Raw genomic sequence first — 19438 nt, 5'->3', positions numbered from 1 at the left:
TGCTAAAGTCAGGAGGAGAAAAACCCAACCACAAGCAAATGTACAAATATTAAGTAGGACACATTTTAAATCATTACAAGTACAGTAAGTAGCCTTGTCCGAACCAGAATGGCCCAGAGGACAATAGGATCTATTGTTTCTGTAGCGTGAGGCAGCTGGACGTACACCCCCTGGACAGGACACCAAATCATAATAAAATCTAAATTAATCATATGCTTATAGCGGACTTAGATTAAGCGGGGTAACTTTACCAATCTGTATATTGGCAACTGAGTTGGATTGCCTGTCACAGAATGGGGTTACTTCAAGATGATGTTTCCTCTCAATGTCACCTGATGAAAAGAAGGATTGGTTAATACTCATTATATAAACCATACTGTCACACTTGGGTGCACTCTTAATAAACACCTGGATTAATAATAAAGGGGATTAGCCCAGTACAGGGTTTCATGATATAGTACCTTGGTGGAAGAACTCCTCGGTCACTTTCTCGCTCCACAGTTTGCTGAGTTTCCACGGTCGGCAGGGGTTGCAGATGTCCGCACACTTCAGAGCTATCTTTACAGGGTCAATGGGGAAAACAGAGCGGAGACTCAGGAAAAGGACAACATATCGCTCAGTCTGTCTCGCTCTCTCCCTTTCCTCCATCAGCCTCAACCACATGGACGATTCACTTTTAGCAACACTTCATTGCCTCTGAGATGATCTCTTAATGCCACAACAGTGGAAAAGGGTGATGGATAATACAGTCAGTCATTAATGCTCTTTTTGTTATTTGGTACACATTGCTCACCTGAAGGATAAAGTGCCGATGTCCTCCATTAGTGAGGCAGAGATCTCTCTTGTCCAAGTGTGCCCTGAACTCTGACAGATAGTTATTCTGCCTGCTGATGTCCGTGGCCAGAATCAGGGATCCAAGCCGCTCCTCCATGTTCAATCTAAATGACAACAGCATCCAATCAATATTCATTAGCACATACTAATGAAACAGAGTCATTTTCATAAACATAAAGGTAATGCCTTTTTTTTACTGCAATGTTCCAATGGCAATGGGTGATTACACCGAAGTCTGAAGATACATTTAAATTAGCTAAATCTGGGGACTCCATAGTTAGTATTTCATCAACTAAATGTCTTAGTGGATGTAGATGTAGTTAAATATACACTAGATCTGACAGCCAACAAGGCTTATGCCTAATGAATGGATGAAATTATACTTTGGAAAGAACCCTAGCTCTTCACTAATATAGCTCACTAGATAAAATACATTTAATAAAGTTAAAGAAAACATGATGAAAAACTTCAAGGGCTTAAACCTATTCATATTTTTCTACCAAGTTGTGGCAAATGAACTGCTGCAAGAAGTACCGAACACAACAATAAGTCTATGCTAGCAGTAATCACATGGATCTGATAAAACAAAAATCAACCACATCACATAAAGATCCTAATCCAATCAAAATGTTTTCATGGCATGCAACAAAACCCCAGATTAGAGGAAACACAATTCAGAGTCACAGGATGTCCTGTCATTCTCTGTCTCCAGTAACAAAACATCTCTCCTATAGGTGCAATATATAGTGTTTTCGGAAAGTATTCAGACCCATTGACTTTTTACACATTTTGTTACGTTACAGCCTTATTCTAAAATGTATTAAATGTAATAAAAATCTACACACAATACCCCATAATGACAAAGCGAAAACAGGTTTTTAGAAATGTTTGCAAATGTATTAAAAATAAAAACAGAAACATCTTTTACATAAGTATTCAGACCCTTTGCTATGACACTCAAAATTGAGCTCAGATGCATCCTGTTTCCATTGATCATCCTTGAGATGTTTCTACAACTTGGAGTCCACCTGTGGTAAATTCAATTGATTAGAAATACTTTGGAAAGGCACACAGCTGTCTAGATAAGGTCCCACAGTTGACAGTGCATGTCAGAGCAAAAACCAAGCCATGAGGTCGAAAGAATTGTCCGTAGACCTCAGAGACAGGACTGTGGGTCCCCAAGAACGAAGTGGCCTCCATCATTCTTAAATGGAAGAAGTTCAGAAACACCAATACTCTTCCTAGAGCTGGCCGCCCGGCCAAACTGAGCAATCGGGGGAGAAGGGCCTTGGTCAGGGAGGTGACCAAGAACCTGATGGTCACTCTGACAGAGCTCTGGAGTTCCTCTGTGGAGATGGGAGAACCTTCCAGAAGGATAACCATCTCTGCAGCACTCCACCAATCAGGCCTTTATGGTAGAGTGACCAGATAGAAGCCACTCCTCAGTAAAAAGCACATGACAGCCCGCTTGGAGTTTGCCAAAAGGCACCTAAAGACTCTCAGACCATGAGAAACAATATTCTCTGGTCTGATGAAACCAAGATTGAACTCCTTGGCTTGAATTACCAAGCGTCATGTCTGGAGGAAACCTGGCACCATCCCTACGGTGAAGCATGGTGGTGTCAGCATCATTCTGTGGGGATGTTTTTCAGCAGCAGGGACTGGGAGACTAGTCAGGATCGAGGGAAAGATGAACAGAGCAAAGTACAGAGAGATCATTGATGAAAACCTGCTCCAGAGCGCTCAGGACCTGAGATCGGAGCAAAGGTTCACCTTCCAACAGGACAACAACCCTAAGCACACAGCCAAGACATTGCAGGAGTGGCTTTGGGACAAGTCTCGGAATGTCCTTGAGTGGCCCAGCCAGAGCCCGGACTTGAACACGACGGAACATCTCTGGAGAGACCTGAAAATTGCTCTGCAGCAACGTTCCCCATTTAACCTGACAAACCTTGAGAGGATCTGCAGAGAAGAATGGGACAAAATCCCAAATAAATAAAATGCCATTTTATTGGTCACGTACACATACAGTACCAGTCAAAAGTTTGGACACACCTACTCATTCAATGATTTTTCTTTATTTTTCCTATTTTCTACATTGTAGAATAATAGTGAAGACATCAAAACTATGAAAGAACACAAAAAAGTATTCAACAAATCAAAATATATTTTATATTTTACTCTTCAAAGTAGCGTCCCTTTGCCTGGATGACAGGTTCAATGTCCATTGCTCATGTTTCTTGGCCAAAGCAAGTCTCTTCTTTTTATTGGTGTCCTTTAGTAGTGGTTTCTTTGCAGAAATTCTACCATGAAGGCCTGATTCAAGCAGCCTCCTCTGAACAGTTGATGTTGAAATGTGTCTGTTAGTTGAATTAATGAGATAGGGTGCAGGCCAAGCAGCAGGCTGTTAGCCAGCCTGTCAGCTTAGTGGAATCTGCCACTAGCACAGTCAGTGTAGTCAGCTCAGCTATCCCCATTGAGACCGTGGCTCTGCCTCTATTTAGGTTGGGCAAAACTAAACATGGCGGTGTTCGCCTTAGCAATCTCACTGGAATAAAGACCCCCTCCATTCCTGTCATTATTGAAAGAGATTGTGATATCTCACATCTCAAAATAGGGCTACTTAATGTTAGACCCTTCACTTTCAAGGCAGTTATAGTCAAAGAACTAATCACTGATCGTAATCTTGATGTGATTGGCCTGACTGAAACATGGCTTAAGCCTGATGAGTTTACTGTGTTAAATGAGGCCTCTCCTCCTGGTTACACTGGTGACCATATCCCCGGCGCATCCCGCAAAGGCGGAGGTGTTGCTAACATTTACGATAGCAAATTTCAATTTACAAAAAACTATTTACAAAAAACGACTGCGTTTTCGTCTTTTGAGCTTCTAGTCATTAAATCTATGCAGCCTACTCAATCACTTTTTATAGGTACTGTTTACAGGCCTCCTAGGTCGTATACAGCGTTCCTCACTGAGTTCCCTGAATTCCTATCAGATCTTGTAGTCATGGCAGATAATATTCACATTGACTTTAATATTCACATGGAAAAGTCCACAGACCCACTCCAAAAGGCTTTTGGAGCCATCATCGACTCAGTGGGTTTTGTCCAACATGTCTCCGACCTACTCACTGCCACACCTAGTTTTGTCCCGTGGAATAAATATTGTGGATCTTAATGTTTTTCCTCATAATCCTGGACTATCGGACCACCATTTTGTTACGTTTGCAATCGCAACAAATAATCTGCTCAGACCCCAACCAAGGGTCATCAAAAGCCGTGCTATAAGTTCTTGGACAACCCAAAGAATACTAGATGCCCTTCCAGACTCCCTCCACCTACCCAAGGATGTTTAACCTTGCATAATACCCTAGATGCAGTCGCACCCCTAAAACATTTGTCATAAGAAACTAGCTCGGAATGACAGTACCGTCCAGTATCGAAGAGCCCTCACTGCTGCTCGATCATCCAATTTTTCCAACTTAATTGAGGAAAATAAGAACAATCCAAAACGTATTTTTGATACTGTCACAAAGCTTACTAAAAAGCAGCATTCCCCAAGAGAGGATGGCTTTCACTTCAGCAGTGATCAATTCATTTACTTCTTTGAAGAAAAGATCATGATCATTAGAAGGCAAATTACGGACTCCTCTTTAAATCTACGTATTTCTCCAAAGCTCAGTTGTCCTGAGTCTGCACAACACTGCCAGGACCCAGAATCAAGGGAGACACTCAAGTTTTTTAATACTACATCTCTTGACACATTGATGAAAATACAGTTGAAGTCGGAAGTTTACATACACCTTAGCCAAATACATTTAAAAACTCAGTTTTTCACAATTCCTGATATTTAATCCTAGTAAGAAGTCCCTGTCTTAGGATCACCACTTCGTTTTAAGAATGTGAAATGTCAGAATAATAGTTTAGAGAATGATTTATTTCAGCTTTTATTTCTTTCATCACAATCCCAGTGGGTCAGAAGTTTACATACACTCAATTAGTATTTGGTAGCATTGCCTTTAAATTGTTTAACTTGGGTCAAACGTTTCGGGTAGCCTTCCACAAGCTTCCCACAATAAGTTGGGTGAATTTTGGTCCATTCCTCCTGACAGAGCTGGTGTAACTGAGTCAGGTTTGTAGGCCTCCTTGCTTGCACACGCTACTTCAGTTCTGCCCACACATTTTCTATAGGATTGAGGTCAGGGCTTTGTGATGGCCACTCCAATACCTACCTTGACTTCGTTGTCCTTAAGCCATTTTGCCAACACTTTGGAAGTATGCTTGGGGTCATTGTCCATTTGGAAGACCCATTTGCGACCAAGCATTAACTTCCTGACTGATATCTTGAGATGTTGCTTCAATATATCCACATAATTTTGCATCCTCATGATGCCATCTATTTTTTTAAGTGCACCAGTCCCTCCTGCAGCAAAGCACCCACACAACATGATGCTGCCACCCCCGTGCTTCACGGTTGGGATGGTGTTCTTCGGCTTGCAAGCCTCCCACCTTTATCCTCCAAACATAACGATGGTCATTATGGCCAAACAGCTCTATTTTTGTTTCATCACACCAGAGGACATTTCTCCAAAAAGTACAATCTTTGTCCCCATGTGCAGTTCCAAACCATAGTCTGGCTTCTTCCTTGCTGAGCGGCCTTTCAGGTTATGTCGATATAGGACTCGTTTTACTGTGGATATAGATACTTTTATACCTGTTTCCTCCAGCATCTTCACAAGGTCCTTTGCTGTTGTTCTGGGATTGATTTGCCAAAGTACGTTCATCTCTAGGAGACAGAATGCGTCTCCTTCCTGAGCGGAATGACGGCTGCGTGGTCCCATGGTGTTTATACTTGCGTACTATTGTTTCTACAGATGAACGTGGTACCTTCAGGCATTTGGAAATTGCTCCCCAGGATGAAGCAGACTTGAGGAGGTCTCCAATTCTTTTCTGAGGTCTTGGCTGATTTCTTTTGATTTTCCCATGATGTCAAGCAAAGAGGCACTGAGTTTGAAGGTAGGCCTTGAAATACATCTGCAGGTACACCTCCAATTGACTCAAATGATGTCAATTAGCCTATCAGAAGCTTCGAAAGCCATGACATTTTCTGGATTTTTCCAAGCTAATTAAAGACACAGTCAACTTAGTGTATGTAAACTTCTGACCCACTGGAATTGTGATACAGTGAATTATAAGTGAAATAATCTGTCTGTAAAGAATTATTGGAAAAATTACTTGTGTCATGCACAAAGTAGATGTCCTAACCGACTTGTCAAAACTATAGTTTGTTAACAAGACATTTGTGGAGTGGTTGAAAAACGAGTTTTAATGACTCCAACCTAAGTGTATGTAAACTTCCGACTTCAACTGTATTTACACCCAGTGTGTCATCGTAATCTCTGTTGGAATCGTCAGTCCTTCTGTTGGAGAGTTCGTCCGAGCGTCTCTCTCTCTCTGCTTCCCTGAAGTCTTCAGTACCATTCAGAAATGTTCTCATAGAATAGATGTTTCGGCGGTTGTCGGTCTTCGCATCCCAGGTTGACATAATTTCTAGCTGCAGAATAGTAATTAGTATCTAAGACTTGCTCTTATTCTGTCGGGATCGATAGTCTCAGAGTTGAACCATTTCCACCCGTGTAGCCAATGCTCCACGTGGTATGGTAAGGAATTCAACAACCATTGTAACCTTAGCAGACACTGAGGTTTTTGTGGTCTCTACTCAAACCTTTTCCCCCTCAGCTGACCGAGGTACGCGTGGTCTGAACTCAACCTGTGCCCCCTCGGTGTCCATCGAGGTATGCGTGGTCTGAAGAGGATTTCCTCAGGAGGAGTTTTTATTCAGTAGAAAAGGGCAGTTCCATGACGCCAGATCATGTCTGTGCTCACGGGGGCGGGCCAATGACTTAGTTAGACTTGAAAGGGAATACAATTCTCTTTCATTAAAGGTTTAACATCACCTTACATCATTTCACAAATAGTTTCATCTTCACTCATTCATTTTATACAAGAATTAGATGCAAACCCCAAAATTTAGAAATATACATATTCAGAGATATAGTCATGTGTGTTTCCTGTCCTCTCTGAGGTCACCAAATGAAACACACTCGTCATACCCGTCCCTTAAGTGTTGTCATGCCCTGACCATAGAGAGCCCTTGGTTCTCTATGGTGTAGTAGGTCAGGGCGTGACTAGGGGGTGTTCTAGTTCAATATTTCTATGTTGGTGTTTTGTATGGTTCCCAATTAGAGGCAGCTGGTAATCGTTGCCTCTAATTGGGGATCATATTTAGGTAGCCATTTCTCCCACTTGTGTTTGTGGGATATTGTTTGGTTTTGTGCTTGTTGCACCACGTAGTCACGTTTTGTTGCTTGTTAGTTGTTTTGTTGAAGAAGTTTCACATTAAATAAATATGTGGACCTCAACACACACTGTGCCTTGGTCCGTCTCTTACAACACCTGTGACAAGTGTCCACGGACCATTCCCATCTTCTCACAAGTGTACATTTTGTATCAAATCCTCATTTTGGGGATTTAGGAGTTCGCCATGTGAAATCCTTTGTTCTCTCTATGTGTCTCTTTCTGCATGGCCAGGAAGAGAGAGTCTCCTCCAGGAATTTACAATCTGAGATAACAGAACCTGGGTGTAGGAGCGAGAGAGGGGGAAGCCACTAGCTATACCCAAAAAGTGCCACGTCATGACAATTGATTGACTTGAACTGCAAATTCTGAGGCTGGTACACTAATGAACTTATCCTCTGCAGCAGAGGTAACTCTGGGTCATCCTTTCCTATGGCAGTCCTCATGAGAGCCAGTTTCATCATAGCGCTTGATGGTTTTGTGACTGCACTTGAAGAAACTTTCAAAGTTCTTGAAATGTTCCGTATTGACTAAACTTCATGTCTTAAAGTAATGATGGACTGTTGTTTCTCTTTGCTTATTTGAGCTGTTCTTGCCATAATATGGACTTGGTCTTTTACCAAATAATGCTATCTTCTGTATACCACCCCTACCTTGTCACAACACAACTGATTTGCTCAAACGCATTAAGGAAAGAAATTCCACAAATTATCTTTTAACAAGGTACACCTGTTAATTGAAATGCATTCCAGGTGACTACCTCAAGAAGCTGGTTGAGAGAATGCCAAGCATGTGCAAAGCTGTCATCAAGTCAAAGGGTGGCAACTTTGAAGAATCTGAAATATAATATATATTTTCATTTGTTTAACACTTTTTTGGTTACTACATGATTCCATATGTGTTATTTCATAGTTTTGATGTCTTCACTATTATTCTACAATGTAGAAAATAGTAAAAATAAAGAAAAACCCTTGAATGAGTAGGTGTGTCCAAACTTTTGTTTGGTACTGTATTTAGCACGTTATTGCGAGTGTAGAGAAATTATTGGGTTCCTAGCTCTAACAGTGCAGTAGTATCGAACAATTCACAACAATACACACAAATCTAAAAGTAAATTAATGGAATTGAAGAAATATATAAATATTAGGATGAGCCGTTTCGGAGTGGCATTGGACTACAATACAGTAGAATATAATACAATATATACATATGCGATGAGTAAAGCAGTATGTAAACATTATTAAAGTGACTAGTGTTCCATTATTAAAGTGGCCAGGGATTCCAGGTCTATGTATATAGGGCAACAGCCTCAAAGGTGCAGGGTTGAGTAACCGGGTGGTAGCCGGCTTGTGATGGCTATTTAACAGTCTGATGGCCTTGAGATAGAAGCTGTTTTTCAGTCTCGTGGTCCAAGCTTTGACGCACCTGTACTGACCTCGCCTTCTGGATGATAACGGGATGGACAGGCCGTGGCTCGAGCGGTTGATGTCCTTGATGATCTTTTTGGCCTTCCTGTGACATCGAGTGCTGTAGGTGTCCTGGAGAGCAGGCACTGTGCCCCCGGTAAGGCGTTGGGCTGACCGCACCACCCTCTGGAAAGCCCTGCACGTTGCTGGCGATGCAGTTGCCGTTCCAGGCAATGATACAGCCCGACAGGATGCTCTCAATTGTTCATCTGTAAAAGTTTGTGAGGGTTTTAGGTGACAAGCCAAATTTCTTCAGCCTCCTGAGGTTGAAGAGGGGCTGTTGCAACTTCTTCAACAAACTGTCTGTATGGGTGGACCATTTCAGATTGTTAGCGATGTGTACACTGAGGAACTTCTCCCCTTCAGTCCCGTCGATGTGGATAGGGGCATGCTCCCTCTGCTTTTTCCTGAAGTCCACTATTAGCTCCTTTGTTTTGTTGACGTTGAGAGAGAGGTTACTTTCCTGGCACCACTCTGCCAGGGCCTTCACCTCCTCCCTATAGGCTGTCTCATCATTGTTGGTAATCGGGCTTACTACTGTTGTGTCGTCTGCAAAACAGGAGGGGGCTGAGCACGCACCCTTGTGGGGCCCTAGTGTTGAGGATCAGCAAAGTGGAGGTGTTATTTCCTACCTTCACTGCCTGGGGGTGGCCCGTCAGGAAGTCCAAGACCCAGTTACACAGGGCGGGGTTCAGGCCCAGGGCCCCGAGCTTAATGATGAGCTTGGAGGGTACTATGGTGTTGAAGGCTGAGCTATAGTCAATGAACAGCATTCTTACATAGGTATTCCTCTTGTCTCTTCTCCAGATGGGATAGGGCAGTGGGCAGTGCAATGGCGATTGCATCGTCTGTTGATCTATTGGGGTGGTAAGCAAATTGGGTCTAGAGTGTCAGGTAAGGTAGAGGTGATATGATCCTTAACTAGCCTCTCAACGCACTTCATGATGACAGAAGGGAGTGCTACGGGGCGATAGTCATTTAGTTCAGTTACCTTTGCTTTATTGGGTACAAGAACAATGGTTGACATCTTGAAGCAAGTGGGGACAGTAGACTGGGATAGGGAGAGATTGAATATATGCGTAAACACTCCAACCAGCTGGTCTGCGCATGCTCTGAGGACGCAGCTAGGGATGGGCCGGCAGCCTTGCGAGGGTTAACGCTTAAATGTCTTACTCACATCGGCCATGGAGAACGAGAGCCCACAGTCCTTGGGAGTGGGCTGCGTCGGTGGTACTGTGTTATCCTCAGGGTGAAAAAGAGCATGACGTCTGTGTCCGTGACATGGCTGGTTTCCCCTTTGTAATCTGTGATTGTCTGTAGACCCTACTACATACGTCTCGTGTCTGAGCCATTGAATTACGACTCCACTTTGTCTCTGTACTGACGTTTTGCCTGATTGATTGCCTTACGGAGGGAATAACTACACGGTTTGTCACCTTGCCATGGTTAAATGCGGTGGTTCACACTTTCAGTTTTGCGCGAATGCTGCCATCTACCCACGGTTTCTGGTTTGGATAGGTTTTCATAGTCACATTGGGAACAACATCCCCATACACTTCCTGATGAACTCAGTCACCTTGTCCATGTATACGTCAATGTTATTCTCAGAGGCTACCCAGAACATATCTGCATGATCAAAATGCATTCTGATTGGTCAGACCAGTGTTAAATAGACCTTAGCACAAGTACTTCCTGTTTGAGTTTCTGCCTATAGGAAGGGAGGAGCAAAATGGAATCGTGATCTGATTTTCCGAAGTGAGGGCGGGGGAGGGCCTTGTAGGCATCTCGAAAGGGGGAGTAGCAGTGGTCGAGTGTTTTTTCAGAGCGGGTACTACAGTCAATGTGTTGATAGAACTTTGATAGCGTTTTCCTCAAATTTGCTTTGTTGAAATCCCCAGCTACAATAAATGCGGCCTCAGGATATGTGGTTTCCAGTTTGCATAAAGTCCAGTGTAGTTCCTTGAGGGCCATCGTGGTATCGGCTTGAGGGAAAATATACACGGCTGTGACTATAACCAAAAGAGAATTCTCTTGGGAGGTAATACGGTCGGCATTTGATTGTGAGGTATTCTAGGTCAGGTGAACAAAAGGACTTGAGTTTCTGTATGTTATCACAATCACATCACTGCCTTTCTTCTTCCCGGAGAGTTCTTTATTCCCGTCTGCGCGATGTACTGAGAACCCAGCTGGCTATATGGACGGGGACAGTATATCCTGAGAGAGCCATGATTCCATTAAACAGAGTATGTTACAGTCCCTGATGTCTCCCTGGAAGGAGATCCTCGCCCTGAGCTCGTCTACTTTATTTTTCAGAGACTGAACATTAGCGAGTAATATACTCGTAAGCGGTGGATGGTGTGCACGCCTCCTGAGTCTGACTAGAAGTCCACTCCAAATACCTCTCTCCGCTGGCGGTGTCTTGGAGCAGCGTCTGGGATAAGTTCAATTGCCCTGGGGGCTACGAACAAAGGATCAAATTCGGGAAAGTCATATTCCTGGTCGTAATGCTGGTGAGTTACCACCGTTCTGATATCCAACAGTTCTTTTTGGATTCCCGAGTGGCGCAGCGGTCTATGGCACTGCATCTCAGTGCAAGAGGCATCACTACAGACACCCTGGTTCGATTCCGGGCTGTATCACAACCGGCCGTGATTGGGAGTCCCATAGGGCAGCGCACAATTGGCCCAGCGTCACCCGGATTTGGCCCGTGTAGGCTGTCATTGTAAATAAGAATTGATAAGAATTTGTTCTTAACTGACTTGCCTAGTTAAATAAAGGTTAAATGTAAAAAAATGTAAAATACATTTACATTTCCGGCTTTATGTAATAACACAAAAAAAAAACGTTCTGTGCTAATATTGTAAGAAAAAAATACTGCAAAGTTGCTTAGGAGCGAGAAACAGTGTTTCCGTGTCTGTCGGCACCATCTTCCTTGTCCAAGTATGTAGCGTTATACCCAAGAAGACTTGAGGCTTTAATAGCTGCCAAAGATGCTTCAACAAAGTACTGAGTAAAGGCTCTGAATACTTATGTAAATGCGATATCAGCTTTAAAAAAAAAAAAAAATTAGCAAACATTTCTAAAAACCTGTTTTTGCTTTGTTATTATGGGGTATTGTGTGTAGATCGATGAGGGGGAAAAAAACGATTTAGTCAATTATAGAATAAGGCTGTAACCTAACAAAATGTGGAAAAAGTCAAAGGGTCTAAATACTTTCCGAAGGCACTGTATAGAATTGCCTTGAGGGCACAAATAAAGTTGTTATAGAAGATGCCCCGTCTCTGAACTGACCTGTCTTCAGTGGGAAGGTGGGACAAGAGTGCTGACTCTCGGAGCAGGCCCACAGCAGACTTCCAGTGGTGATTCTCCAAAACTGAGCTATTCTACAATGGAAAACACAACCCAAAAAATACTCAGAGTATTAAAGAGGTAATTATATTGTACATGGGCTAGATGATGTCTGATGCCAACCATTAACATGTATTTTAAAGTCATTCAACATTTTATGGACAACTATATCAGCATTTATCCATCAAAGAGACTAAAATAATGATGAGTAGAGATTAGGGCTAACCGCATTTAGTTGACTGGTCGATTGTTTGGTCGATAGGCTGATGGTCGACCGAGATTTCTTTAGTCGAGCAGTCACAATTAATACATTTTTTCATGGTGCACAAGACACCTGTCTGATTCGCACCCGTCTCAGTGGTCTAATAAATTGCGGAGGCCACGGGGATGGCACAGTCCATCACTCTAAGACATGTGATACTGCAATTGTATATGTTTATGTAAAAATAATGGTGCAATCTAATATTATTTTATAAAAATGCACTTTCTTCCGCATTGGATATGGTAGCTGTCCGCCGTTCTGAAACAGAATCTTTAGTGCGCTGTAGAATTGCCGGCTTTCCCTATGTTGCTATGTGCATAACAGCAAAATTAACCAGCATATTGGGATTGAGAACAATGCAGCAGGGGTAGCAGCAGCAGAGGCGAGGAAACAGCCCTTGCCTTAAGCCCTATTCGGACAGGATTAGTTTTACTGGGGTTGGTCGGGTAATGTAATTATGTGCACAAGCACAAAACATCTGTTATTTTAGTCCCGCCGAATCTGCCATGTCAGTAATTTGTACATGGTAGGAGAGTAACAATTCCAACCAGAATAACCTACTGTTTTTTGGTGAACGCCAAGGTCCACTGATAATACTAGTCCCGTGTAAATCAACATCCCTGTGTTGCTTATGGTTTGAGCAAGAAAACAATAACTGATTTCATAAATTGAACGTAGTGCTGTGTATAGCCTATATATGAAGGGCCTACATTTACCAACGTTCAAAAGTGAATGCTTTTGTTTATATGTTTTGCGCGTATGAATTGAATATTGCCAAATGTATCAGTCAAAAATATTGAGCCTATTTAATGTAACCCTTGCTGTTAATTGATCGCAAAGCAGCATACAACTGATCTAAACTTTTGGAATGATAAGTTCACTTTCTCATCCATAGCCTTAGAACGCATCTCAAGTGCTGTAGGCTGGGGGGCATTTTGGACGTCTACTGCGGATCGCTAAAATATCCTAATGATTATGATCATACTTCATCAATTCAAATATTATGGCGACACTACTGTATACCAAATATGGTTTGGTATGGTTTACAAACTTGGGAACCATGCTCAAGTTATCAGTGTAGCCCAATTATTGCCTAACACAGCGTGACCATCGGGCTCTTTCTTGAGTCATTTGCGTGTCTTAATTATTTAATTAAACAGTGTGCTTAAAGCGTCAGACAAGCTCAGCGCATATGCAGTTGGTTTTATTCCAACACAGGGTGTGTCTGTCTATATATGGAAAAATAAGTTTAAACATTTAGACCAATCGATTGGTCGAAAGAACAGGACGACTCTCGGTCGACTGCCCTTGTAGAGAAAGTGGAGTAGTACGTATTGATCCCAGTTTGGGAAAATTGGTTTTATCACCACAAGCATCAACATTGAGCCCAGAGGCTATTTTCAGTATAGGGCCTTACCTTGTACAGTGCTGCTAGATAATGGTTTGTTTTGATGAGGAAAGGCTGGTTGACACCTGGATGGTCTAGATCATGGGTGGCAGCAGCCAGCAGACCCAGCAGGAGATCACAGGATGTCATCGTCTCAGCAAGCTGCAAAACAGAGAACTCTCCTCATCAGACTCCTCATGAAGAGGTACAGTTGGAACAAACTTCTCCAGGTGTACTTGTAGGTTATTCTTTTTTTGGTCCACACATTTTGAAGGCTACAGCACTTACAAAGATATACACATCCTTCTACAAAATAAAACCCTACAAAAAATAAACACATTTTCAAAGAAATGTGAAAAGCTTAAGCGTATTGATCTGTTTTGAGGACATTCAGTTGTAGATGACTTATTTGTTAGTGGTTAACAGTGTAATTTTCTCTCACCTTGGGCTCCTGCAGGTAACAATACATAGCCTGAGTCACGTCCGCAGCGTGGACTGCATTGTGGTAGGGGTTCTGGCTGCGGTAGTCCTCTTGAATCATGACTAACAACAACAACAACATTACGTATTCATTTCATTTGGGGAGAGTTTCAACTATGCATCACCACTTCATTCAAGTAGACAATATTGAGTTTAAATAAACCCATGTCCCAGTGCAATACAGTGTATTTAATTTAATTTCAATACCTAAAAATCTTCTAAGTTTAACCATGTCCAACTGAAAGAGCTCAATTAACCCATAACTGTTGAATAAGTGAAAGGTCAGGTTGACGAGGCTGTTCCCTGTAAGTAAGCAGAACAGAAACAATGAATCAACAAATGCATAATAACACTGCAGTTTGTAATAACAGACAAGGGAAGGGACACATGATGTAATAGTCCTACTCCTTAATCTAAAGCTGAACTCTAACCACATCTATTTAGTCTGACTTGCAAACCGCCATCCACAACAAAATCACTAGCAAAACGCCATCCACAACAAAATCACTAGCAAAACGCCATCTCCATCCACATTTATAGAAAACTATTATGTGATTGAACATTTTCCAAATGAAAATAGAGAGCAATACGTGTCAGGGTGAGAAAATAAAGCAGGCATGCACTGCATTTGCAATTCTCAAACAGTAGAGGGCAACAATCACCTAGGAAAACACCTTACCGTTTGTAAGTCTGTCAAAAAGGAACATGTCAAAGTTCCAGTTTCCAACCTTCTCCAGCATTAACTGAAATACATGAAGAATTATATTGGGTTACAATTATCACCTGACCAATTTTTACTCAGTGATACTACAATACTTACATATTTAAGAAGTATTGTTGCTGGATAGATTGCCACTAACCTTGGCTTGACCTGTGTAGTCATCGTCAAGGAGGTAGCCTAGTGGGTTGGAGGCTGGGATGCCACGGATGAACCGTGACGAGTGGAGGTACCTCTGAAAGCTCAGCAGTCTGCGGACATTCCTGGCAGACACAGGCCCCGCAGACTGGGGTCGGGCTGTGGAAACAAAAGCACAGGATGATTAGCTATGGTTGAAATGTACTCACTTTGCTCTAAAGCTAAGCCAAGTTTATACAGCTAACAACTTAATTCATTTCCAGGTAAAAGTAACATGATGCTTTGTTGCATTATTTTTTAAGTAGCTTTCAAGAGATGTCCATCTCCACAACCGCCAGAAGTTCGCTTACCACCTTTTTTTTCCATAGCTAAGTAATATTTCAAGTTGCAGTTGGCTAGCTAGCTACTTCACATGCGTTGGTGATTTAAAAAAAAACTAAAAAACACCATCAGTTGGCTTTTGGAGCTCTAGAACACTGAAAGGTTTTCAAACAGTTCTATTACAGAATTCCATTCTCCATATGTGCACACAACTCTAATCTACACTCTGTACTAAAAGCAGAGCACAGCAAATCATTCAGGACAAAGTAAAAAAAACACGCCAAAAAGTCAATAACATTAGGGTTAATACTGTACTGTACTGTAATAACCTCAATATAGAACAGATGCATTTCAAGAAAGAGTTAGAATAATAACCTGTTTACTGTGAAACTTTTTGAAAAGAGGAGGGAAGTGTCAAGAGTCCCAAGTCAATTCAAACAGTGAGTAGCATTGAGAGAGGACAAACACAAGAGAGGATTTGAGCCCGCCATGCCGTGGCCACCCCCACCACTGTGACTAGTGCAAAGAGGTGTGAGTGTGCAGACATGCTGCTGACACAGCAGCCCATTCTCCAGCCAGCTGGCAGCCCACCAATCTGAGTACCGCATTGTCAACGCACACTCACCAACCATTGCAGACTAGCAAGCCTCAAATGGCCTCTTGCAGCAAACCTGCATTCTAGAAAACTCTTGGAAAGATCAAGGCATTAACAAACAGAGCCAGGATTAATGTCTAATGTCTAATAGGTGATGGTCCCAAAACATTCTAAAATGCAATATTGATTGCTGGAAAGTTTTGCACAGTCAGCAAACACAACACTTACGATCACGTCAATAGGACAGCCAGCTGGATTGGATGGCTTCCATTGATCAATTTGTTAGAGAGACTTTGTACAATGTTCTTTTCATAGACCTTTTCAGAAGATCCAATTCGACAAGTGAATAATATCAAATGCTTTAATTTCATTCATTCAAGCACATGACCGTTTAAATGTCATATCAGTTAAAGTGATATAATCATATCCACTACAGCATGTGGATGTGTATCTTGCCTACATTTAGATGAGGGATTGTTGAGTGTCCACTTTACATCTGCCATTTAGTTCATAAGTCAAGTTATTGTACAGGGTTACTTCAATCATAAGAGCAACAAGCAACAAATCATGGGTTGTAAAATGGTTCAGCTTCTTTATTGATAGAAGGGGTTTTAAGGGGTGGTCACACAATGAATGGGAGTTTTTGGTTCATACTTACAGTGCAAAGTTCGGAAATCGACATACAAGTAGGGATGGGACCCTCTTGGCTCCGGTTCAAACCCCACCTGGCTTCTGACTCTCACATCTCCTAGAAGAAATGGGAAAACACGGTCCTCAAGGTACTGGCAATAAAGAGGTGTTTCATTTAATAAAGCATTGGACCTGCAGAGACTGAGGCTGCGTCTCAAATAGCTCCTTATTCCCTATGTAGTGCACTACTTTTGACCAGGACCCATAGGGCTCTGGTCAAAAGTAGTGCACAACATAGGGTATAGGGTGCCCTTTGGGAGATAAAGGCTGAGGCAACACAGACACAGCTGAAGAGGAAGCATGGCTTTGACACATTAGTATTCACACTGGTGTCAGTGAGCTGGAGAAGAGGAAGCCTTCTCTATTCAGACTAGATCAAAACAGACTCTGCAGTTATATTAGATAGAGTTAGGTAGTTATCTAGTTGGGAGACATCTTACATTCCTCGCCTGTGATATAAAACATCTTAAGAACTGTTAGCCATACTGACTAAAAAGAGTACATGTTAAAGATCCTGTATTCATAAGAGACAGGATCGTAAAACAGAAACACATACCCTTTCTTAGTCAGTATGTCTAAAGTACTATTAGACCTTATATTTGCATTTTTAGAAGACGCTCTTATCCTGAGCAACTTTCAGGAGCAATTAGGGTTAAGTGCCTTGCTCAAGAGCACATCGATAGAGCCTTTTCGGCTCGGGGATTCTAACCAGCAACCTTTCAGTTACTGGCCCAACGCTCTAACCACTAGGCTACCAGCCACCTTGCTGGGTAAGATTACCCATAGATGTACATACAAGATTAGACATGGAACAGCAGTAGAGCTATTGCTTAACTACTAATTAACAAACATGCATCAAAACATTACTTAAATCATCAATATTCATATGGGTGCTGAAAAAGGTCATACGATATGTTTCAATATATATGGATTGAGAAAAATCAAGTGAATATCATACCATACGTACCGAGCATCCGAATGTAGAGAGCTGTTTGATTCTCACTGTCATAAGAGATCGCCCCTCGTCTCTGCAAGGACACAAGGAAGGGATCATTAAGGCCTCAGACACACCAATAGAGTTGGCTGGCCGAGTGCGCACCGATCTTACATGTAGAATCGTGTGAAGAATTTCGCAGTCAGACATCTACAGTGGGTGGTCTTACAAAAGCATTTGCGATGCACATTTCAGAGAGTTGGTAACATAATACGCAGTAAAAACAGAAACATTGAACAAACCGCCTTTCCTCACCTAGTGACTGCCCTGCGGCACTTCTACTGTAACAGTCAGGGGAGGTGAGGGGTGCCCTTCTGCTGTGTCACATGCAGCTGTAGCCATGTGACAGTGGAGGACATTAAAGCCCTCTGCAGGACCCAGTCATTCTTTATACTTCAGGGGTCATGCAGAGCTCCCTGCAGCGAGAGAGAGGCCCCTGGAGCCCACAGTTTCTTCCAAAAACCAGCAAGTTTGGTAAATGAACAGAAAATGCACTGTTATTCCTTGTTACTATTTCTTCCAACTCAACAAAACATTCAGATATTTTATTTCAACTCTGTGTTGTCCCAATTCAGTTATCCATCCCATCAAACTCTCAAGACAAACTCACAATTAAATGTGCCTCTTCTTGGTAAAGTATGTAGTTAATGGTATTTAAAGGGATCTGTGAAAGATTCCCAGTACTGTTGTCCAAACCCTTGCCCAAGCTCAGTTTCAGCTAATGAAGCTAAACACAGCTGGCCTGTGGGAAATTGCTCATCCAGAGAATGCTGTCTAATTAGCAGCAACAGGATGGGTTTCAGTATTGGCCACTGGGAAATCACACAAACCACATGGAGCAAAGCGAACCACTCAAATGTCACCACTCACTCGCTTTCCCACCACCCAAAGACGCCTCAATGATTTTGGACAGAGCTTTTGTCATTAAAAACTCAAATGATGGAACCCTAACAAGTCCCCACTGGTGTCCTAAACAATAAACAACACAAACTACAACATTTGACAAAACCTATAACAGTATTTATTTATGCTCCTCTCCTCCCCCTCCCTTCCTCTCTTTTTCTGCTCTTCCCCTCGCCCTCTGATGCAAATGCTCTCTCAGCTCACCGGGGTGTCCCCAGATGGCATAAACTTCGAACTATGACGTCAATCTCCTCAACATATTTGCATAATTTACATTCCTCCATCAGCCAAGCCCTAGCCGCATAAGCGCTGTTGAATGCAAAGGCTTAAGACATATGCCATACCGGCTTCTCTGGCCAGTGGCTGTACTTATACAGTCTTGCATGTGACTTTGCACTGAGTTTAGAATACAAGACCTGAAATGTGTGGTACTTGTAGACAATGTTCCCTCATTTTTTTCAGCACTGAGTACATTTCAAGCCTGCTGAATGCAAACGTGAAGGTTGTAAAAATTCTGTGCAACTTCTGGCGTGCTTCTTTTGTGAACACAGACTGTACCCGCTTTAAGTTACAGTTATAACCGTGGCCAAGTAGGCTACTGTGGCTATTGGATCATAATGTAGGCCTATCAGAGTGCCCTAACATAAACAATGGAGAAAATGCATCCCATAACATTTTAACATGGAAATAGCTGTTCAATCATTCAGCCTACAGTAGCAGCCAATGTGTGGTGTTCAATGTAGGCCTCGATTCCGTGAGACTTTTGGAAAAAATATGCAGGGCTTGACAACCTGTTTATCCACTTGTCGTTTAGACAAGGAAATGACTGAAGATTTGTTGTTTGATGAAAGAAACCACTTTACAAAATAAAGTTATTATTATTATTCCCATACCATTATTACAGTGAATCAGACAAACTATGCTACCCTCTGCCTATTGGCTA

General features: G+C 42.2%; 1 protein-coding gene across 4 annotated transcripts in view; it reads right to left on the bottom strand.

The window, feature by feature from the left end:
- LOC106569043 (high affinity 3',5'-cyclic-AMP phosphodiesterase 7A) overlaps window positions 1-19438 on the bottom strand; it is a 52932-nt gene that overhangs the window by 1844 nt on the left and 31650 nt on the right. The window contains exons 2-12 of one of the 4 annotated variants that reach the window (XM_014139990.3): window positions 17557-17626; window positions 16567-16656; window positions 14997-15151; window positions 14816-14879; window positions 14344-14439; window positions 14099-14199; window positions 13687-13818; window positions 11951-12042; window positions 794-938; window positions 462-558; window positions 252-332 (exon numbers count right to left, since the gene is read on the bottom strand). In XM_014139990.3, coding sequence (XP_013995465.3) covers window positions 252-332; window positions 462-558; window positions 794-938; window positions 11951-12042; window positions 13687-13818; window positions 14099-14199; window positions 14344-14439; window positions 14816-14879; window positions 14997-15151; window positions 16567-16656; window positions 17557-17626 — 1123 coding nt within the window. The remainder of the gene's footprint in view (window positions 1-251; window positions 333-461; window positions 559-793; window positions 939-11950; window positions 12043-13686; window positions 13819-14098; window positions 14200-14343; window positions 14440-14815; window positions 14880-14996; window positions 15152-16566; window positions 16657-17556; window positions 17627-19438) is intronic. The other 3 variants (XM_014139991.3, XM_014139992.3, XM_014139993.3) reach the window with 3 other exon arrangements.

This window comes from Salmo salar, chromosome 14, assembly GCF_965601325.2.
Source record: "Salmo salar chromosome 14, fSalSal1, whole genome shotgun sequence".
NCBI lineage: Eukaryota > Metazoa > Chordata > Actinopteri > Salmoniformes > Salmonidae > Salmo > Salmo salar.
This window is presented reverse-complemented; position numbering and strand designations above follow the sequence as displayed.